This window comes from Somniosus microcephalus, chromosome 27 (assembly GCF_052327205.1).
Source record: "Somniosus microcephalus isolate GS21.2 chromosome 27, FLI_Smic_1.0, whole genome shotgun sequence".
In the NCBI taxonomy this organism is placed as follows: domain Eukaryota; kingdom Metazoa; phylum Chordata; class Chondrichthyes; order Squaliformes; family Somniosidae; genus Somniosus; species Somniosus microcephalus.
In genome coordinates, this window is record NC_141013.1 from 4,338,177 (window position 1) to 4,361,821 (window position 23,645).

Below are 23,645 nucleotides of genomic sequence, written 5' to 3' on the forward strand. Positions count from 1 at the left end.
TATTTACATAGAATTACATATAATTTACAGCACAAACCGGCCAACTACTCCATGTGGTAGCGAGTTCCAAATTCTAACCACACTCTGGTTGAAGCAGTTTCTCCTGAATTCCTTATTGGATTTATTAGTGACTATCTTCTATTCATGGCCCCTAGTTTTGGACTCTCCACAAGTGAACCATCTTCCCTATGTCTACCCCGTTGAACCCATTCATAATTCATGTTTCTTTCTGTCATTACTTGACCATGAGCCCACTGAAACGATGAAAACTTTACCTAATGCATGTTAACTTCATAATGAATTTGGGTGCAGTGACCCACAAAAAAAAGTGTGCGCGCTGCACATTGAGCAATGTGTTGTACTCCGCCTTGGACCTCAAGGGGTTGGGACAGGGACATATGCAAACCATTGCTGCAAAAGACTGTAGTTGCAGTGCCACCTTGTGGTAATATTCTGAAAGTGGGAATATTTATTTAAAATAAAATGACCAGCAAGCAATTTTTAGAAGATCAGAAGATATTTATGTATGAGGAAGGCCATTCAGCCCATCTTGACACATCGATCCAGAGAGATCCTCATGTCACTCCATTGTAGCATCCGATTCTATCTTGTTTGTTTAGTCACCCTTGATTTAGTGATGGCGCTCTCACCTCTGAGTCAGAAGGTTGTGAGTTCAAGCCCATGCAGGTGGGTGTAAAGGATCCCACATCATTATTTGAAGAGCAGAGTTGTCCCGGTGCCCTGCCTAATGTTCATCCTTCAATCAATGCCATTACAGTGGCTTAATTGGTCATTTATTTGATTGCTGTTTGCAGTAGGACCTAGCTACAGTATTTGTAAATTAGATTCTTCATTTCCCTACATTGCAACAGTGTCTATACTTCATTGGTTGAGAGTGCATTGGGATGTCCTGAGGCTGTGAAAGGTGCTATGGAAATGCAAGATCTTTTATCTTGAAATTATTCCAACGTTTTTCCTTAAACTACTTTTAGCTGGAAGCTTATTCCATATGTTAATCACTCTCTGTATGAAGGATTTCCTGATACCAGTCCTAAAAGTGCTCTTCTCTAGTTTTGAAGTTGTGTTCCTAGTTCTACTCCCAGTTTAATTTAAGGTAATATTCTGGGTTAACTTTTTCTATATCCTTAACAATCTTGTGTAACTCTAAGATCACCAGCCATTCACCTCCTTTCCAGGCTGAACCGCCCCAGATTCTCTAGTTTTTCTTCCTAACTCGCCCCTGACTTTGGGGATTAGCCTCATGGCTCCAGCACTTCTGACGTCTCTCTAGTATCTCGGTGACCAGAACTGGACGCAATATTCCCAGTGCAGTCTAAAGTTTGATCATGGGTCCAGTTAGTTTCGCAGTGCACTGTTAGTAATTCAGGGTAGGGGGTGGTGAGTGAAGGCAGTGCAGGAGACCAGCAACAATGAAATTAAGGTGTTCAATTCACAAAGTTGGCATGATTGATCATATAGTGGAAAGAATATTTCATTTGGCAGCCAACATTCTCTAACTCCTCCCATGGTGTTTCAGACTGCTGTGTCCTGTGTTTAGATCTTTAATTCTGCTAGACAATGTAGAGGTGAATTGCATGGGAACTATATTTACATTTTAGTTTTATCTGACTATTAAAGTCTTAAACAAATGTATGCGATAAATTGGGTGAAGCAGAAAATGATCATCTTCATACTAAGTAAATTCTTTCCTTAGATCGCAAGAAAAACAAAATGGATGTTGAGAAACCATTGTCTAGGAGTGGTGGGATTCTTGGAGATGACAAACTGGTTGTGGAGACGGAAGTGAAGCCTGTCCGTTTTGAGAGGGGTCCTGCTATGCAGGCTCCCCCAAACCGTGTGCCATTTGATGATCGGCAAAACATGGCAAAACTAGGGAAACAGTTTGTTGTAAATATGCTCAATCCTGTAGACCGCAGGGAACCAGCCAATCCAGAAGATGAAGACCTCCGTGTCAGAGCAGATGAAATAGGAGAATCTCAGAATCACCAGCCAGGTAAACCAGCCTTTTGTGGAGTCTTTTTTGGTCTTTATCTCCTTCAAATGATGAGGAAGTTATTCTAGAATCTACACACGCATGCCTCTAAATCACTAAACTTGGTTGTCTCAGTTCATGGCACCAACCTGAACTAGAATGCCACTCCAATATGGCAGTGGTTTGCAGTGACCTCATTTCATAATGAGAGATCCAGATGCCAGTCTGATGTGGCTGTTGATTGATACCTGTACTTCTTGCTGCACAGTGATCCCACATTCTACCACCTTTTTATAGTACAACCTACTGCACAGCATCTCTGCCAAATCCCTTCACTGCCACCACCATCACCGCCACCCATTTCCCGGCAGACATGCTCAGCAACATTAAAATGAGCCCGCCCTGCAATGTATTTTCTGGCATTGGTGTCAGTAGGGAGCTGGACCCAAAGCCTGCCTGTTGGCTGGAGAGACCCAAATACTGGGGCCAGCTTCAAGCTCCTGTTGTGGCTGTCTGACCGTTGCCATGCTCGGGACCCAGAAGTTGCAACCTGTCGATTTTATATAATGGTGGACTGGGAACGACTCCCATGTTGGAGTGTAGTCTGTGGGGAAAAATAGAACATTCTGAATGTATTTTTGGGACTTGTGCACAAGTGTTACTGCAGTCCTTGGGACTCGGCAATATCAGCCATCCAATATCATTTAAAGTTTTGCAGTTTGGCATCCATGGAACTTTGCTTCATATTTTGTGGCCATGTAGTCACCGTCAGGAAATTTCTCCATAAATTGTCAGTAGTAACGTCCCTGTCATTGCCGTATTGTGTGAACATCCTTGCACACAATGTTGAACATGAATTTCAAACTCCTGCAATATTTATTGGCGGAAATATTCCTGTGGACGGATCCCAGGCAGGGTTTCTTTAGATGGAAGGTGATGTAACAGCTAAAATGGGTTGTCAGGAAGAGGTGGTTGAGGACAGGACACTGGACTCTTAAACAGCTGGGTGGTCAGGTTAGCTTGTGGAAGGAAGTCAAATGAGCTCTAGTGCCTCAGTGATGAAGACCATGCTGACAGTTGCCATCTGCATTGATAGTTGTTGCCTTCTCAAAAATTGACCAAAGTGAGAAACATAAAGTGAAAACTACATGCCTGTATTATAAATAAAAAGTGGATTACCAACAATCCTAAAATCTAAATCTGGGGTTTAAGCAATTTGTTCTAAACATTGAAGCTTTGTGATTAATGAGGCCGTTTGTATCTCTCGTGTAGATTACAGTCTCATCGCTTGGGGCTTTCCATTGTTCTCTAATATATACTAATTGAGTTTTTTTTGGCTTATGAATTGCACAGTGATTATGTTGCATTTGCTAATCCTTCAGTGAGAATGTCCTCTGACATTAGCTGCACAGAGCAACTTGGCTGTCAATCTACCATGGCATTGCAGCTGAAAATAAATCCCATTCATTAAAAGAAATTATGGATATGTAGGGGTGATTTCCAGGCCCTGACCTGTATTTGGAGACCTGATTGGTTTATTACAGTTATCAAGCTTCTCTCTCTCTGTTTATGGTACATTTGAATCCCTTGATTGTAGATACTGCAGACTTACAGCATTCCTCGATTCAGTCAGTATTTGAAAAGATGTTCTCATTGCCCAATCACTGCAAACCAAACTTAATTGAAAACACTTGAAACCGATTGAAAGTACCATCCCAAATAATTTTAGAAGTGACGTGATATTGACCAATGGCTCCTCTTTGCCCTCCTCTCCGGTATATGGGTAGCGAAGGTGGAGCTCTGCTACTGTTTGAATCTGGGAAATCTTTTTTTTTTTTTTTAAAGCTACAAAATGACAGGAACACTCGGTCACTCAAAAGTAGCAGAAACTGATGTAATTGCGAGCTCTGCCTTGAACAGTATTGATGAATTGAGGATAGCAAATTTGTAAAGCCCACTTGCCTTTCCTCAGTGTCCAGGTACAACAGGTGACATAAGAACAGGAGTAGGGACAGGGACAGGGACAGGGACAGGAGCAGGGACAGGGACAGGGACAGGGACAGGGACAGGAGCAGGGACAGGGACAGGGACAGGGACAGGGACGAGCACCAATTCATAATTGAACTGTCTAAAATTTGTGTTCCCTTTTCGGAGTGGAAATTGTTCACAACGCTACATAATGGATAGATTCTTCCTGATTATGATTTTTCTCCTCTTCCTGAACTGCACAAATACAGCCCCAGATAGACAACATCAGGGAAAACCGATGCATCAGTTAGCCAAGGAACCTGCTATGCAGCCACCACCTAATCAGGCTCTGCGTTTCGCTCCTGGCCCAGCCTTGCCAAATCAGTTTGATCACCGGGGTGGGAAAGGACGCGAGAAAGCAAACGATCCAGGAGAGCATCCTAAAGGTCAACAAGGTAGGTGTCTCTTCGATGCTCATATACTTTTTGTCATCATCTGCATTCATTTCAAAGTTCTATGCATTTAATGGGGAGCTAGTCTTTACCATGGTCTGTCCCTCTTGCTTCTGTATAGTAGCACCCTTTTATTGTAACATGTTAATTGCCATGTTAAAATGTAATACAGAATTACACTGCAAATATAGTCGATTCTTTAGTACATAAACATCTTGAATTTGAACGTGTTAAGAGGGATGGTTTTTTGAATTGATTTATCATTTCTACCAAGATTGCAAGAAATCAATTTTAAGGATCTGTTGCCTTTGATGTTTAGTGTTTATAATGAACTAGGATTCTTTTTCATTCTGCCTCCTCTACACATCACACAAGCATAACCAACTTGATAGATTCTGGAAAACCGTGCACGGTGTGTGCACACAATGTCCTTGGATTGCAGATAGGTGGCGCATAAATCTCTTGTACCTACATCGCCGTGGGACCTGTGCCATTAAATCAGTTTACTTTTCAGCAGCCAATGCTTCTTTGCTTCTTATGTCTGATTACTTGCCATCGGAAACTCAGTCCAAGTCTTCAGCCTGTCTACTGGAGTAGGTTAGATCAGCAGACGCGTGTATCAATAATCCCGTTAATTTATCCAGTCAGCCCAGGTTTTCCTGTTTCTTTTCAGGTTTCTTAGACTTTGGTGTGGACGCTGATCATCATCAGATGACAAGCTTCCAAAAATATCGCACTAGTCTGTCATTTACAGGACAAGCTTAGAAAGGAAAGGGAAGCGATGCTGTAGTAACACCAGTGACCAATGCTATAGTAACACCAGTGACCAATGCTATAGTAACACCAGTGACCAATGCTATAGTAACACCAGTGACCAATGCTGTAGTAACACCAGTGACCAATGCTATAGTAACACCAGTGACCAATGCTATAGTAACACCAGTGACCAATGCTGTAGTAACACCAGTGACCAATGCTATAGTAACACCAGTGACCAATGCTGTAGTAACACCAGTGACCAATGTTGTGCTTCTTGGAAAACCATATTTAAAGCAAGTGGGGAAACAAAAAACAAAAGAGCATTAACCTTTATGGGGCTATGGTACAAATTAAAGTTTTACACTCCATACAGAACATGTGGTTATTCATTATGCCTTTTGGCACTGACCCATGTAATATGTCACTTGCATCAAAAATAAACTTGTCACCATAGATGGGTTACATGTCTGCACTAATATCTGTCCGAGGCTTTAAATACTGTGCAAAGTGCGGCATCCATTTGTAATCATTGACGTTTATCATTGTGTAAAACACTAGTTGTAAAAACATGACAGTACAACTTGTCAAACTTGCCTCGGTTACACAGCCATATTCATAAGGAACAGCTGCACTGTACTTCCTCTATTATTCAGCACGAGCTAGGCAAGCACACAAGACTGAAAAATCAATCATGCCCAATCGAGTCTGACAAATACTGATGGATGTTGAGGCAACTTCGGCATTACATATGCAAGGGCTTAACTTGAGCCTATACTGGGGATTTACCTGTAACGCAGTGCCAACATGGTACAGACAGCAATTGGGAGTGTGAACTCTTTTATGCCCCTTAGTGCCAGAGTTCACCAACTTTCACTGCACTGTATCTGCCATTGTGAGTACTGACGAGCACCAAATTCCATGTAAATTAAGAACAGATTACAAAGATTAGTGGTATAGTAAATAGTGTAGACGGGAGCATCAAATTGCCAAGAGACACTGATGGATTGAGTGGGCAAAACTGTGGCAGATGGATTTCAACACAGATAAGCGTGAGGTCATCCATTTTGGACCAAAAAAGGATCGATCCGAGTTTTATTTAAATAGTATTTAAAAGCTAGGAACAGTGGAAGTCCAAAGAGATTTAGGGATCCAAATACACTGATCACTAAAATGTAGCAGCCAGGTACAAAAAAATCATCAAAGGCTAATGGAATGTTAGCCTTTATAACTAGAGGGCTAGAATATAAAGGGAAGGAAGTTTTTCTGCAGCTACACAACCCTGGTTAGACCACACCTGGAGTACTGTGTACAGTTCTGGGCACTGCACCTTTAGATAGGATATATTGGCCTTGGAAGGAGTGCAGTGCAGATTCACCAGAATATTACAAGGGCTCCAAGGGTTAGATTATGAGGCGAGATTACATAAACTAGGCTTGTATTCTCTGGAATATAGAAGGTTAACGGGTGATTTGATTGAGGTTTTTGAAAGGAATTGATAGGGTCGATAGAAACTTTTTCTGCTTGTGGAGGAGTCCAGGACAAGGGGACATAACATTAAAATCAGAGTCAGGCCATTCAGGAGAGAAGTTAAGAAACATTTCTTCACAAAGGGTGGTAGAAGTGTTGAACTCTCTCCCACAATAAGCAGTAGATGCTAGCTGAATTAATAATTTTAAATCTGCGATTGATAGTTTTTTTGCCAGTCATCATGGGTAGAAAAGGATATGGAGCCAAGGCAGGTGGATGGAGTTAAGATACAGATCAGCCATGATCCTCACTCAATGACGGAACAGGCTTGCGGGGCTGCATGGCCTACCCCTGTTCCTATACTCCTATTACACCCATCCCTCAAAGGAGGTAGCTCTTCAGTAAATGGGGCTCCTTTCAAATGGGGATCCCTCAGTTTAAAGGCCCTAGCAATGCCTGGGGTGGTACCAGTGAAGAAATGACTGTGCTAGTCACCACTGAATAGCCTTTAGAATATTACAATAGCAAAATACTGTGGATGCTGGAAATCTGAAATAACAACAGGAAAACACAGGAAAAACTCAGCAGGCCAGGCAGCATCGGTGGAGAGAGAAACAGAGTTAACGTTTCAGGGGAAAAAAGCAGGAAAAGGGACAGATTTTAAAGCAAGTTTAGGGGCTGGGAAATGGGGGAGGGGTGTAGGAACAAAAGGGAAGGTCTGTGATAGGATGGAAGGCAGGAGAAGTAAAGAGGCATTAAGAGAGATTCAAGGCAAAAGGAGATGGTAATGGGACAGGTTAAGAAACAAAGGATGGCTCTAGATGAAGTGTGAATTGCGCTGGCAGAATGAAGGACAGCTGCCATGTGGGAGGGGGAAAAAAAGCGCAAACAAAGTGTGGATAAAAAATGTGATGGGGGCCGAGGTTATGATCTGAAATTGTTGAACTCTTTGTTGAGTCCAGAGGGCTGTAGAGTGCCCATTCGAAAGCCTTCAGACTATACTTGATGAGGACTGAGTAAAACAAAGCACGAGTATCTCCGAGAGGAGATAGCCTCACAAACCCTAACCCAAGAAAGCAGCTCTAGATGAACCCACCTTTGTATTCCCAACACCCCACCCATTGTAGAGGATGGGTAACCCACCTCAATGTGTATTGGCAAGGTGCCATTTTCATTGGGAACTCCTCCCTTGGGAGAGAAGAATTCAACGTCCTTGCTTAGACAACATCCTGGGGAAACCAGAGCACGCTGCATTTGGCTCCCTGAGCAAGATGGTCAGTGAGTTGGAGAGTCATGATCCCGGTTATAATGGGGCAGACTAGATCCCACAACCAGTGGCTTGTGCTGAATTAATAAACCTATTGCCAGGTTGTCGAGTCCTGTGCAACACCATAACTAGATCGCCATAGCAAGAGTCATAACTGTTTATGGCACTTTTATATTAAAAACCCAAGAGCTGCTGCAGCTGCACCTCAGAATTTTGCATCAATTCAGTACCAGTGTGGAGTACCAGCTACTGTTGTGTAACAGAGTAAATGTATTACAGCCAACTTGGACTTGTCCTGGCATGTACCACAGGGCTGACTTTTACAGGCTGAAGACGACCTTTCTTTAGATTAATTTATTGCCACTCACAGTAGCATCACATTTCACAACTGCTGTGTTCAAATGGGTCGAGAAATTAGTTGCATAGCATGTAGATGGAGTCGAGATACAGATTAGCCATGATCATCTTGAATCGAACAGGCTCGAGCGGCTGAATGGCCTACTCCTGTTCCTATTTATCTGATGTCTTCACATTGCCTGGCAGTTTTGATGAGCGTTTCAGGCTATTTAAGTACGTGGTAAATAAGCTTGGGCAGTTTCAGAATAGAACTTGGTTTTATATATATTTTAATTTATTTTTAAAAAGTTCCGTAATGAAACATTATTTAGAGGTTCCCTTATGCTAATTATTCTCCGAGTAAAAATGATGTCCTAGACTATAGGATTGACGAGGTGACTATAGGATTGACGAGGAGGAGGCTGCCAGGTGTGGTAGCGAGATGTGGGAGTACTGGGAAGTAGGAAATTAAGAAAGGGGAAGTGGGATACTGCTGACGAAAGGAGTTTCTTTGGGAGGTGGCAGTGGGGAGTGACTAAAGGCATGGGCGCTCGACAAGGAGTAGCAAGAGGCATCACGAAAGTCCAGGTACTCTGGTAGGAGGGAGCTGGGAATGTATGGGTTCTCGAGGCAATTGAGTGGAAGTGGAGGTGAGATGAAGGATTCTCTCCACTTAATGGCATAGAAAAGGGCTTCCCCAGCTAAGTATTTATTTTAATTTGGAGGCTTCTCTAACGGTACACTAGACAAACCTATTCTATAAAATGTAGAGAAGTATTTATTTTAACTAAAGTTTTCCCATGTCACTGCCAAGGAAACGTTGAGGAATTGTAACTCGTCTTCCCCCCACCCCCATTGTGCTGGGAATGGGCTTTACTTAAATTTCTTTAAAATCAACAAAGTTAAAATGCCACCAGCAAAAGCCAATTCTAAGTGCAGGGCTGAGGTTGAGAGGTCCAGGCACAGGGGTGGAGAACATTTGGTGCATGGGGTGCAATTGTGCTGAGGCAGGTGGCAATGGCAGAGGTGGTTGAGGCAGTCGTTGCGCAGGTGATAGCTGGACGGGACCGGTAACAGTGAGCTGCAGGCCCAATTTTAACAGCTGCAAGGCAGGCGGGGCTGTGGACAGCAGTGACCTTTCATGGGTACATAGCTAGCAGGTCTCTGCTAAGTATACAATGCCATGGTCTATCTCAGCAACTGACTTCAGTCAGAGACAAGTAAAATGATAAAGTTTAATCATGACTGACACATGTGACAATGTTGCAAGAAATAAGTGTGACTGGGATTGCATGACATATACAAAACTTATATAATGCTGGTCAATCTTCTGTGGCTTTGTACATGGGGGATCGATCCAGTATAGTCTTCAGGTGATGCAGTGTTAAAGGTTATGGGATCATTGGACCAGGGCATGCAGATTTAATCCATTTTAAAGTCATGCATTCTATCCTTATTTCTACATATTTCTGTTGTAAATTTCTATGACGTTTGTAATGGAAGCTGTCTGTGAACTTGTCAAGTGGTAATTACGCCCTCCTGCGCTGCAGCACCTCACTGGTGGGAGGGTGTAATTACAGTATGGACGCAGGAATTTATAATGGGAAAGTTGACCAGTGTGATCGATGTTCCACGGTGTTGCACATGGGAAGTCAAGGCTAAATATAGACATTAGATGAAGCAAGTTTAGAGGCCAGGAGATAATTCAGGGTGAGTGGATGTAATTCAGTTCCCATTTTAAAGTCATATATTGTCATTAATATTTCCATTATAAATTCCTGTGTCCATACTTAGAATGAAAACTGACTCAATTTGTCTAACTAATTACATCCTCCCCCTCCCACCAATGGTGGTGCTGTAGTGCCTCCACTGGGTTCATATAATTAGTGTGATAAGTCTACCAAGTCATTTTTCCATTATAAATGTGGATGTAGCAATTTATAATGGAAAAGGTAGCCAAGAAGTGTACACCGAGCAAAGATTTTAAAATATATTATTAATTGATCTGGGTAGACAGCACTTTCTATCAAGTTTGGTATTGGAGGATATTCAAGTCTAGCCCATATGGAATAATAGATTCGCTGGAGACAGACATTTATGTGGCCTCGCATGTTTTATGGCCAGTATAACAACCATTGTGTTATATCCAAGAATATCCCATAAACATTTAAACTGTGTGGGGGAGGAGGAAGATTTATGCCATCTCCACAGAATGTCTTGGAGTCTCCAGGAATTTTGAGCAACCCAGGAGAAAAATCATAGCATTAAAACATTTTTAAAAACTTTTTGAACACTTTTTTGTTTATTGGAAATGGGGGGAAAAAAGACTCTTGCAAGGCCGTTGGAAGCGGGAGGTCTTGTGTTGGAACCTCCAGGAATACATCCAACCAGAGTTGGCGACCCTATTGCGACGACGTTCCTAGTCAATTAAGTTGTTGTATGCCTTAAAAGTTCTTATTAGTTTCCTCATTGATCATGAATTCACTTTCCATTCCTGCCACCACTCTGGCTGCCATTTTTCTGTGTGACTCTCGTATGATGGGAAGGAACATCTTGTAGAATAAGTCCAGAATCAGCTGATTGGAAAAGGAGATGGTTCTTAAATGAAGACCGTCTTTTTAAAGGGCGTATGGTTTCACTAAGTAACAGTAGGGGGAACAAGTGAGACATTTTCCACAATAAATATCTAAATGCAGTCAAACAAATTAAAACATCTAAAATCAGATGCAAGATGAACCATTAAATGGCTTGAAATGCAAAATGCATCACATTTTAAAAACTTCACCCTCGTGGGGCTGACTTTCTCACTGTCTCCTATCTGAACTTTTCACCGTTTTCTAGCTGCACAGCATGGTGTGCACTGAATGCTGTCTGCCTGTCTGAAAATATAAACCTCTGTGCCACTTGACTTATCACATTTTTGTCACTTTATCAATTTCCATTATAGATTCCGATGTCCATATTTATCATGGGAAATGTCTACAGTATATAAACTTGTCGCTGTGCAGTTTGGCCACTGGGTTCCCACAATTCTCTCTGCTTTCTGAAGATGGTTTTTTCATCTGTCCTTTTCTCAGCAACTGAAATTCCTAATGCCCAAAATAAGGGTTTAAGCAAAATTTTTAAAAGTTACATATTTCACAATAACTTGACCAAATTGCTCTCTTTTTTTGTCTTTTAATGGCTTTATTAAAGTTTTTACTGGAAGGCTTCGGCCGCTTTCAAAAGCCTGGGCTTGGAGTTGACACTTTTACCCAGAACTTCAGCAGAGAGTTGAAGTTGGAATGTTTAGTCTGAGAATGTGCAGGGTACATCAGTACCATTCCTTCCACTACACCAAGGAATATTTTGTATTTAGCTTCTAGCAGTTTATGCTCAAAGAAACGCTAGAGAATACATTTCAAAAGCTTTACTGAGATAAAGTACATGAAGTATTTTTTAAATGTGTGCGAGAAAGAAAAAATGACTTGTGATTGCACATCTCTTGTAGCCTTTAACTACAAAAGATGTGTAGTCAAAAAGTGAGGGGAGGGGGAGAGAGTGAGAGTGGGGGTGAGCAAGAGATGGTGGGGAAGGGGATAAAGCAAGTGTGTAATACTGTTACTTCAGTTCTCGGTTGCATTTTGAAGCGATCTAATTAGCTCTCCTGTTTTGTTGACGATCAACGTTAACAACTTATAGCTATGACAGAGATTCTAATTTCTAACACTTGAGATGGGGGTGGCGAAGAGAAAGACAAATGCAGAGAAAGGCAAACTGTTTCTTTCCTTCTTCTAATTTTGATTTTTAAAATTTCATTTTGAAAGCAAACAAAGGTGACCCGAGGAAAAACTTTTTTACTCAGCGAGTGGTTAGGAACTGGAATGCAATGCCTGAAAGGGTGGTGGAGGCAGACTCGATCACGGCTTTCAAGAGAGTTGGATAAGTACTCGAAAGAAAAAAAATTTGCAGGGCTACAGGGGAAGGGCAGGGGAGTGCTCTTGCAGAGAGCTGGCATGGGCTCGACTCCCGTGCTGTAACCGTTCTATGATTCTATGAAAGCTGCTGAAGGAAACAGATAGGAAGGTAAGCCAGGAGGAATGAAACTGTTTGAAGATTAGGCCTTTGGTGTCTCGTCACTTGCCTTTGCAAGGAACAATTGAGTGGGAGAGGGTTAAGGGTGCGGTGAGTGACAGCGGAGCAAGATGAAGAGGAGGGTAAAGAGGTTGAGCGGCTCATTCAAAGGGGTCGGTGTACTGATGGGAGTGAGGGTGTGGTGGGCAGTGATGGAACACGATTGGAGTGAGGGGGTGGGGGAAGCTTGCATGATTGGGGGAGGCAGTGGGAAGGGAACCACTGAAGGCCACATTTTCCCTGCAACCTTCAACCCCAAATGCAGTCTGCAGTTCTTCCCTGCCAAACCAGCCACCAGCCAAAAGGAAAGAAAAAGACAGAAGCGAGAAAAGTTAAGGGGGGTGGAAAAAAAGAGGAAGGAGAGAAACAGTAATCTCTTGACTTAACGTGTGCAACACCATGAAATCGACTATGTATGTGCGTCCCGAATCTTTATAAAGTGCATTTGTTGTTAGAAACAGTGATTTCTGAGTAGATTTCATTAGTACTCTGCACTTCCTCCAGAGCTAAGAACATAACATAAGAAATAGGAGCAGGAGTAGGCCAATCGGCCCCTCGAGCCTGATCTGCCATTCAATAAGATCATGGCTGATCTGATCCTAACCGCCAATCTGCTATCACAGAACCATCTCCTGAATCTAACAATTAGACACACGAAATAGGAGCAGGATCAGGCTACACGGCCCCTGGGCCCGCTCCGCTACCCACAGGGCCATGACCGATCCGAACCTAGACTCATGTCCAAATTCCTGCCCGCTCCCCGTAACCCTTAATTCCCTTTACTTCTAGGAAACTGTCTATTTCTGTTTTAAATTTATGTAATGATGTAGCTTCCACAGCTTTTTGGGGCAGCATATTCCATGGACCTACCACCCTCTGAGTGAAGTAGTTCCTCCTCATCTCAGTTTTGAAAGAGCAGCCCCTTGTTCTAAGCCTATGCCCCCTAGTTCTAGTTTCACCCATCATCGGGAACATCTTCCCCGCATCCACCTGATCCAACCCCTTCACAATCTTACATGTTTCAATAAGATCGCCTCTCATTCTTCTGAACTCCAATGAGTAGAGTCCCAATCTACTCAACCTCTCCTCATATGTCCATCCCCTCATCCCCGGGATTAACCGAGTGAACCACCTTTGTACTGACTCGAGAGCAAGTATGTCTTTTCTTAAGTATGGACACCAAAACTGTATGCAGTATTCCAGGTGCGGTCTCACCAATACCTTGTACAACTGAAGCAATACCTCCCTATTTTTATATTCTATCCCCCTAGCAATGAAAGCCAACATTCCATTGGCCTTCTTAATCACTTGCTGCACCTGCATACTAACCTTTTTGAGTTTCGTGCACCAGGACCCCCAGATCCCTTTGTACTTCAGTACTTTCCAGTTTCTTGCCATTAAGATAATAACTTGCTCTACGATTTTTCCTGCCAAAGTGCATAACCTCACACTTTCCAGTATTGTATTCCATCTGCCAAATCTCTGCCCACTTACTTAGCTTGTCTATGTCCTTGCAGGTTTTTTATGTCCTCCTCACTCACTACTTTCCCTCCCATCTTAGTATCATCTGCAAACTTTGATATGTTACACTCGGTCCCCTCCTCCAAATCGTTAATATAGATTGTAAAGAGTTGGGGACCCAGCACTGACCCCTGTTGTGGAGCTAGTTGGGAGCATTTTTTTTTCCTGAGCTTCAGTAATATATTTGGTCAAAAAAATTATACTCCAGCTGGAGCGCAATTTTCCCTTTTAAAATAAATAAATAAACACTACAGCTTCAGCTTTGGAAAATTGGTTGAATTATTTCCCTTCTTTCCCTGTCCCACCCAACCATCAATAAAGGCCTAAGCATTTGAGCCATGATTAGGGCAAGTCATCTGTCGTGATGCCTTAATTGAAAACAGAGTTTTCCTCTCTTCAGTTTAGGGTTAGATGAAGTAGGGTGGGAGGAGGCTCCTGTGGAGCGTAGACCAGTTGGGCTGAACAGCCTGTTTCTGTGCTGTAAATACTATATAGTTCAATTTTAATCAGCTATTTAAGCACTGGTATTCCGCTTCTCTCAGCTTGCCTAAGACTGAAGGAACTTTCCAGCTGCTTGTACAGTTGTCGTGCATTCTCTTTGGCTCCACTCTGCTCACTGGCACTTTAGTTCAAATTCTAACTTTAAATAGTCATAGAGTCATAGAGTTTTACAGCACAGAAAGAGGCCCTTCGGCCCATCGTGTCTGCGCCGCCCATCCATCCCTGTCCAGTCTAATCCCATTTTCCAGCATTTGGTCCATAGCCTTGTATGCAATGGCATTTCAAGTGCTCATCCAAATGCTTCTTGAATGTTGTGAGGGTTCCTGCCTCTACCACCCTTTCAGGCATTGAGTTCCACATTCCAACCACCCTCTGGGTGAAAAAGTTCCTCCTCAAATCCCCTCTAAATCTCCTGCCCCTTACCCTGAATCTATGCCCCCTTGTTATTGACCCCCCTACTAAGGGGAAAAGTTCCTCTTTGTCTACCCTATCTATGCCCCTCATCATTTTGTACACCTCAATCAGGTCCCCCCTCAGCCTTCTTTGCTCCAAGGAAAACAACCCCAGCCTGTCCAGCCTCTCTTCATAGCTGAGGCGCTCCATCCCAGGTAACATCCTGGTGAATCTTCTCTGCACCCTCTCCAAAGCAATCACATCCTTCCTATAGTGAGGCGACCAGAACTGCACACAGTACTCCAGCTGTGGCCTCACCAGCGTTTTGTACAGCTCCATCATAACCTCCCTGCTCTTATATTCTATGCCTCGGCTAATGAAGGCAAGTATCCCATATGCCTTTTTAACCACCTTATCTACCTGTTCCGCTGCCTTCAGGGATCTATGTACATGTACACCAAGGTCCCTCTGACCCTCTGTACTTCCTAGGGTCCTACCACTCATTGTGTATTCCCTTGCCTTATTTGTCCGTCCAAAATGCATCACCTCGCACTTTTCAGGGTTAAATTCCATTTGCCACTTTTCCGCCCATCTGACCAACCCGTTTATATCGTCCTGTAGCCTGAGGCTTTCCTCCTCACAATTTACCACCCCACCAATTTTCGTGTCATCTGCGAACTTACTGATCATACCTTTTACATTCGCATCCAAATCATTTATGTAGATCACAAACAACAAGGGACCCAGCACCGATCCCTGAGGTACCCCACTGGACACAGGCTTCCAGTCACAAAAGCAACCTTCGACCATCACCCTCTGCCTCCTGCCACTCAGCCAGTTTATGATCCAACGCGCCAAGGCACCCTGGATCCCATGGGCTCTTACCTTCTTGACCAGTCTCCTATGCGGGACTTTGTCAAAAGCTTTACTGAAGTCCATGTAAACCACATCCACAGCATTTCCCTCATCCACCCCCCTAGTCACCCCCTCGAAAAATTCAATCAGATTTGTCAGACATGATTTACCCTTGACAAAGCCATGCTGACTATCCCCGATTAATCCTTGCCTCTCCAAGTGGAGACTAATTTTGTCCCTCAGAATTTTTTCCAATAATTTCCCTACCACAGATGTTAGGCTCACTGGCCTGTAATTCCCTGGTTTATCCCTGCTACCCTTCTTGAATAATGGTACTACGTTAGCTGTTCTCCAGTCCTCTGGTACATCCCCTGTGGCCAGAGAGGTTCTGAAAATTTGTGTCAGAGCCCCTGCAATCTCCTCCTTTGCCTCCCACAGCAGCCTGGGATACATCTCGTCTGGGCCTGGGGATTTATCCACTTTTTGGCCTGCTAAAACCGCTAGCACCTCCTCCCTCTCGATGCTAATATGTTCAAGTATGTCACAGCCCCCTTGCCCGATTTCTATGTCTGCATCGTCTTTCTCCATAGTGAACACAGATGCAAAAAATTCATTTAAAACCCCGCCTACATCATCTGGCTCTACACACAGATTGCCACTTTGGTCCCTAATGGGCCCTACCCTTTCCCTGGTTATCCTCTTGCCCTTAATATACTTATAAAACATCTTAGGATTTTCCTTTATTTTGCTCGCCAGTGTTATTTCATGGCCCCTCCTCGCCCTCCTAATTTCTTTTTTAAGTATGCCCCTGCATTTTTTATACTCCTCTAGGGCTTCTTCCGTCTTTAGTCTTTTGTAACTGCCAAAAGCCCCCCTTTTATTTCTAATGCATTTTTGTATGTCCCTTGTCATCCAAGGTTCCCTTTGCTTGTTGGTCCCACCCTTGACCTTTACAGGAACATGTTGGCGTTGTACTCTCTCTATTTCCCTTCTGAAAGTCTCCCACTGTTTTGATGCGGATTTTCCTATAAGTAGCTGCTCCCAGTCCAATTTGGCCAGATCCTGCCTTATCATATTAAAATAGTGTCCAGCTGTATAAGAAACTGCGATATTAACCAGCTGGAAACTGCCTTCACTCTGGAGCAGGCTGAGAGACAGAATGGCGGCGTGTTCGAACATTGTTGCTGATTAAAGGGGAACGCTTTTAAGGGGCTGCAAGAAATTTAAACCCTGCGACTTGCTGGTGGTTTTGGTCCATTACCCCATGCTTTTGACAATTGTTGCCGTGCTGCATTGCGCGCACTATCCCGATGAGCAAAGAAGATGGAATAGGATTGAAACTTCAGGGAATTCCAAAAGGAAAGGTTTGAGATGGTCCAGTTTCTGTTGGCATCCTCTTAAAAGAAAAAAAATAACAATTCGAGTTCTTTTGTTCTCCATTTTCAATATGGATTTCTGTCTCTTTTCTCTCTCTCTCTCTTTCCCCCCCCCCCCCCCCCCCCCCCGCTTTCTCTCTCGCTTCTGACTTGGATTCCTCAGGCCAGTTCTTTGATGAAAATGAATCCCCCGCTGATCCGCAGCATGACTCTAAAGTGGCGGATTATAATGGGGATGATGGGAATGTGGGTGAGTACGAGGCAGACAAGCAGGCCGAATTGGCTTACAATGAGGAAGAGGATGGTGATGGTGGGGAAGAAGACGTCCAAGGTGAGCTTGGGCCTTATTTCCTTGAAACTGAGAACTGTGCTAAATCTGAGTGTGTTATCTGCTGAGTACCTGCTTTAGGGCTCCAAAGGGTAGGTCACTTTCAATCAGACTGCTGTACTTTTCCCAATCTCTTGCTTTTTGAATTTTGATCAGCTTTGTTTATTATTGTAACTCCAATCCTGTCGCACTCTGGCTCTAAATATCCAAATTCACAAACACCTGCAATCTTAAGCAATGAGCCATCGAGCCATCAGGTGAGCAGGTCAGTCCTAATTTAGAATACCATTTCTTCTTATTCTTCCATGCCCCTTTTCTTTTTTTTCCTCTTTCTCCTTTCTTTCTCCCTCCCTCTGAGGCTACTAGGTGAGATGTTGTACAAAGTAAGCCATCCCATCCTTGCAGTTAAAAACCTGGCAGCATCCGTCTCTATTACGTTACTAGCACCTCTTAACAACTCATTTCAGAATGGCATTGATCAAACTTCTGGATATGCCTGTGGTTCACTCTTTTACTAGCTTGACATTGCATAGTGGTGACAGACTTCAAGGGGTTTAAATGGGGGAAGTTTATTACTATTTCTAATTGTCTTGATAACCCCTCATTTTGTAATTAAACCAAATACCTTTTGAAACCTCAAGAATTACATCCACTGAAACATTTATACAAATATATAATGGAGTTTGATGCATGAATCACTTCTATTTTGTAATTTTGATTGAAACAACTGATGTACAACGTTGTAAGAGCATACCAAAACAATTTAAAGGTGTGACTTGTATACCAGATGTTATAGTTTCTTCACTTTAGGAATAACCTAGCTGTAAACGTATTGCTGTGAATGAGGTTCATAGAATGGGCATGCAGCGTGCCAGGACCCTTGTGTGCTGTGCCCTACCTTGGAGAGAAGTGACTGTTTCATCTTGTGGTGCAGCAGGCACACCTCGTGTTGACTGAACCAGAAGTGTGTTTGCCATGGCAAGGCACAAATAACATCCTCCCAAAAGAAGAATACGCAGTGATGAGGAAATTAGGGTGGGATGGGGGCAGCGTAATGGTATAGAACTGCACATTGGTGTTCCAGTGAATGAAGTGACAGTGAAGTTTGCCCCAGTGACTAGCCACACTGCAAGTTCTTGATTCCAGCTGGGATATTGTTTGGTGAGGTGGGGGGGGGGGGGGGGGGGAGGGGAGGTGGCGGTGGGGAAGGTGGTGGAATAAGGCGCAAGAGTAGGCCAAGCACTTCCTTGCAGACAGCATTTCATTTTCTCTTGTAATTGCTCCGCTCCTTCCCCCCCCTCCCCCCCTTTCCTTTTGTTTCTCTCTCACACCTGGCAGCTATCTTTTGCCCTGCCAGTACACTTTACACCTAATCCCAGCCTATTACCATCTCGTCTAGCTTCTAATCTCTCTTACTACTTTTGTTTCTTTTATTCTTTTGTCCGATCGCAGCCCTGCCTCCGATCTAGTTTCTTTTCTTTCCAGTTTTGAAGAAGGGTCCAACCCGAAACGTCAACTCAAATTTCTCTCCACGGATGTTGCCTGACCTGAGTTTTTCCAGCATTTTCTGTTGTTATTTCGGATTTCCAACATCTGCAGTATTTTGCTATCGTACTAGTGAAAAGGAAGACTGTTGCTCAGGCTTGTTCTTGTATATCCTTTAATGGCCAGAAGAACAAATGACCTACCTAACCTCCCTGCTGGGATCTGCACATAGGGTATCTAAACAGGATAAATGAAGAAAAGGTTTTTTAAAAATACTTAAGACAACGAGGGGAGCATAATGGATTAAATGCTGCATAGTATGTCCAAATGCCTAGAGAAGCTTAATTTTCAAATGCATTCTCTTTCTCACCTGGATAAATTGGTAACATTGTATACCAATTCGCAAGTCTAGCAAATGGATAGCGGTCTCCTTTTATTAAAATATATAATCATGCAGATAACACATTTAGATTTAGTTTCAGTTTTGTCTGCATGTTGCCATCTGCTTCTGTGTTTATTAAGTCTGAATGGTCAGTGTGTCCGCTGATACCTGCATGCAAACCCCAACCCCTCAAAAAATGCGATGGCATCAATTTTCTTTTCACCATCTTTCCATCTCCTATACTTCTGGCTGCATTCCACTAGTGTAACTCGTTTGAATGCGATGTGCATAGTGCTTTCACATTAATCACCATTGTCATTTCTAAATTTGAAGTTATTCTGACTTTCCGTCTTGAATGTTTAATTCATTGGTTTTGCTAGTTATTTAGCTGTAAATAATGTTAAGGATCAATTAATAAAATGTTAGAATCAGTAAAATAGGTGGTGGGGGGATGGAGGAAGAGAGGCAAATTTGAGGAATCATGAGCGCACTAACTGAGTCTACTTTTGGGTTTGCGCTTCGTACAAAATCATTTCCATCACCGTTAATTCCATTTTTGAGAAGGGAAAATTAACTTATGTTTCATTCAAGATGATTTCCTCGTCTACTTGGAAAATTGTATTGCACCAAATTCAGTCCCATATATTGTGTAACCTCGATGTACTGATTGTAGTAATCATTTGTTTATAATCAAAATTTGCTTTCCAGAAACACTTGCTGCTTTATTACTGCCAGCTTTTATAATAGAGAGTTTGGTTGTAATTGTCTTCCATACTGCTGAAAAATAATTGCCTGAACTAAGAGTCTGCATATGAATGGACCCTGAGGTTGACATATGATTTATGTTAGCATATGAATAGGTAAAGAGGATGACTCGGTGGCTACTGCTGAGCACCCCTGATGGTGCAAACAGTTGAACAGTAACTGGATCACTAATGATTTGCCCAGTCTGATGCGTTGCTCAGATTCTCTCCCCAATAAGAATTTTGGTGCTTTTAGCATTGGCAATGTTTTGTTTTAATCTTTGGCAGAATGCTGCTCAGTCCTCGCCAGTGCTGGCCGGTGAGTGCTGAGCAATATAATCACTGTGCATTCAGTTAGCGATATTTATGGTTACTAGCCAAACAGTCCATTGTGTATACCTCATTGAATGTGGATTCTGTTTATTTTTAAAGGAGAAATCATTTGTTGAAATTAAAGATGGGTTTTCTGTGACAGTCGGGCATAGTGCCAGACTGGGTCCAAATCCTTCATTCCATTGGTTATTTTCCCCCTAGATTGTAATTTTTTTTCCTGACTTTTAAAGCCATCCCTTGTAGCTGGTACATTGAAACATTTAACAAACTTAATATAATTTTCATTTATTTGCACATTCCTTTTATTGCAATATCTTGAATGCTGAGAAACCTAATGCTTCAACAAATCAATATCCGTCCCATGACTGAGCATTGCTTCGTGTTTGAGTACAAGGAGTAGATTTATAGGTGCAATAAAAAGATTGTTCGAAATGAGAAATGGTCCAGACTTCAAACACACTATACCTGGTGGATCTGGCTAAAATTTCCTGTGTATGTTGTAAAGCTTTTCAAGTTCCCCTCCAGGGTCTACAGTTACAGAGGAAGGCCATTTAGTTTGACAGTCAAGAAAGAGTCTACAATTCCTCTCCTTCTCCCCCACACCCACCTCATTAGAACATGCAACGGTTGACATAAATTATTCTAGAGTTTTTTGCCTCCAGTACTCCAGTAGAAATCCATTCCAAATATCAACCCATCTTCTGAGGAACTTCCTGATCATTTCTAAAATTGCACTTTATTAGTTTGAACCTGTGCTCCTTATCCCTGTCATGGTTTAATTTGAAACAGTTTTCCAGATATGCTTTCTATATGCAGTTCATTAGCTATATAGTTTAAAAAAAAAATATTGAGTACTCTTTTTTAGCTGAAAGAAGCAACTGATTTCTGATGCTGATTCACCTGAAATATAGTTCGGCAAAGATCGCACAGTCAACCACTTGGAACACTGATGCAATCATCGCCTGGGAAAGTCCCAACCAACATTTAACGGGAATAACAACAGAAAACGCTGGAAAAACTCAGCAGGCCAGGCAACATCCGTGGAGAGAGAAAGAGTTAGCGTTTCGGGTCGAAACCCTGCTACAGAACTGAGGGGGAAAAAAGGCAGGAAATGAAACCGATTAAAAGGCAGTTTGGGGCTGGGAAATGGGGGAGGGGATGAAAGTTCAACAATTTCAGATCATAACCTCGGCCCCTATTTTTTAATATTTTTTATCCACACTTTTGGTTTGTGCCTTTTCCTCTCTCCCACATGGCAGCTGTCTCTCACTCTGCCAGCGCATTTCACACTTCATCCAGAGCCATTGTTTGTCTCTTTACCTGTCCTATTACCATCTCGTCTCACCTTGAATATCTCTTTCATCCCCCTCCCCCATTTCCCAGCCCCCAAATTGTCTTTTAATCTGTTTCATTTCCTGCCTTTTTCTCCTCAGTCCTGACGAAGGGTTTGGACCCGAAACGTTGACTCTGTTTCTCTCGCCGCGGATGTTGCCGGGCCTGCTGAGGTTTTTCCAGCGTTTTCTGTTGTTTCAGATTTCCAGCGTCCGCCATATTTTGCTAACATTTAACGGGAGCTGGATTCTCAATTTCCCACTTCCTGTTCTCATTATAAAGTCTCGCTTCCTGGCTGGTGTATCGACACGAGACGGAACAGTTTCAGCTTCTGTCTGACTGAGACAAACCAACAAAGTGGGGCCTGGGGCACGGACCGACCCGGCTAGCGTCTGCTCCATTCCTGGGGCACGGACCGACCCGGCTAGCGTCTGCTCCATTCCTGGGGCACGGACCGACCCGGCTAGCGTCTGCTCCATTCCTGGGGCACGGACCGACCCAGCTAGCGTCTGCTCCATTCCTGGGGCACGGACCGACCCGGCTAGCGTCTGCTCCATTCCTGGGGCACGGACCGACCCGGCTAGCGTCTGCTCCATTCCTGGGGCACAGACCGACCCAGCTTGCGTCTGCTCCATTCCTGGGGCACGGACCGACCCAGCTTGCGTCTGCTCCATTCCTGGGGCACGGACCGACCCGGCTAGCGTCTGCTCCGTTCCTGGGGCACGGACCGACCCGGCTAGCGTCTGCTCCGTTCCTGGGGCACGGACCGACCCGGCTAGCGTCTGCTCCATTCCTGCTGATACTCGAAGTTCCTCTCATTCTGTTGTCTCTTTGCTCCTCCTGGCTCACTGCCGGCAGTGCCTTGAAATTTAGTTTTGTTGAATTAGACACAGAAAATGGTAGAAACACTCAGCCGGTCTGGTAGCATCTGTGGAGAGGCGAAGGTAGGTTTAACGCTTCCGATCGATGACCTTTTTCAGTCATTGTTGGGGGTAATTTTAACCGAACTGGTCAGGCGGGAAATTCATTGGATCGGGTGGAACGCTGGTTTTGCACCCTGCCCAATATTGACCTCAATGGAGAGTAAAATCAGGCTGGGTGTAAAGCCAGTGTTGCTCCCGATCCAGTCAGTTTCCCGATGGGAGGGTTTGGTTAAAATTGGCCCCGTTGACTCGGTTTCTCTCTCCACCATTTTCTGTTTTTATTTCCGATTTCCAGCAACTGCACTATTTGGCTTTTGAATTGTTCAGTTGAATACCAGCTGTAAATGTTGGGAACTGGTGTTTTGCCCCTTCAGCTGCCACACGGATCGGGGTCTGGGGACCAACTAATGGACATGTGCTAGTTGGGGTTGAACAGGCGGTGACCCTGCTGGGTTGGGATTTTCTTCTGCAGAAACTCCCCAAGCGTTAATCAGCAGCACATTTAGGCAAAGGATGTGCTGATGCTGAAGGAATCCCTCTGCCTGTGATTGTGAACATACAAAATTAACGGGCAGGAATAGACCAGTTGGTTCATCGTGCCTGCTCCACACATGATGGGTGGAGCATCATGACTAAACACTTCCTTCCTCCCACAGCCATGCAATCTCCTGGGAGAGGCAAAAAAACTCCAGAGCAATAAGGGGAAAAAATACTCTGGAAAATTTCTCTTTGACCCCCCCCCCCCCCAACCCCTTCTCAGGTAGTCTAAACCAGTCCAGCAGATCCCATGGATCAAGTGTTGGCTATAAAGATTCAGTCACTTTATTTAAAAATAATGCGACAAGTTTTCAAATAAGTAAAAGGACAGGGTCAGGTTGTGGAATAGGTTATGTAGAGAGGCTTTCGCTCCAAGTGCTATTAACAAGTTCTGGTTTCCCGCAGGCTTGGCTCAGCCTAGCTTTTCTTATGATATCACTCTGTCTCTGGAAAATAAACTAGCAATGTGGTGGCAGCACGTGCTCTTGTTGAAGTCCTACTCCCCTCGTTGTTCGCCCTGTTCCTCAATGCTCCTTTTGATGCCCTGTTCCCTGGCAGGTTGAGTTTGTTTGGACATCCTC

General features: G+C 43.5%; 1 protein-coding gene across 3 annotated transcripts in view; it reads left to right on the top strand.

The window, feature by feature from the left end:
• golm2 (golgi membrane protein 2) overlaps nucleotides 1-23,645 on the top strand; it is an 82,827-nt gene that overhangs the window by 52,234 nt on the left and 6,948 nt on the right. For 2 of the 3 annotated variants that reach the window (XM_085968391.1, XM_085968389.1), the window contains 3 exons: nucleotides 1,715-2,014; nucleotides 4,231-4,416; nucleotides 17,165-17,332. In XM_085968391.1, coding sequence (XP_085824517.1) covers nucleotides 1,715-2,014; nucleotides 4,231-4,416; nucleotides 17,165-17,332 — 654 coding nt within the window. The remainder of the gene's footprint in view (nucleotides 1-1,714; nucleotides 2,015-4,230; nucleotides 4,417-17,164; nucleotides 17,333-23,645) is intronic. The other variant, XM_085968390.1, reaches the window with a different exon arrangement.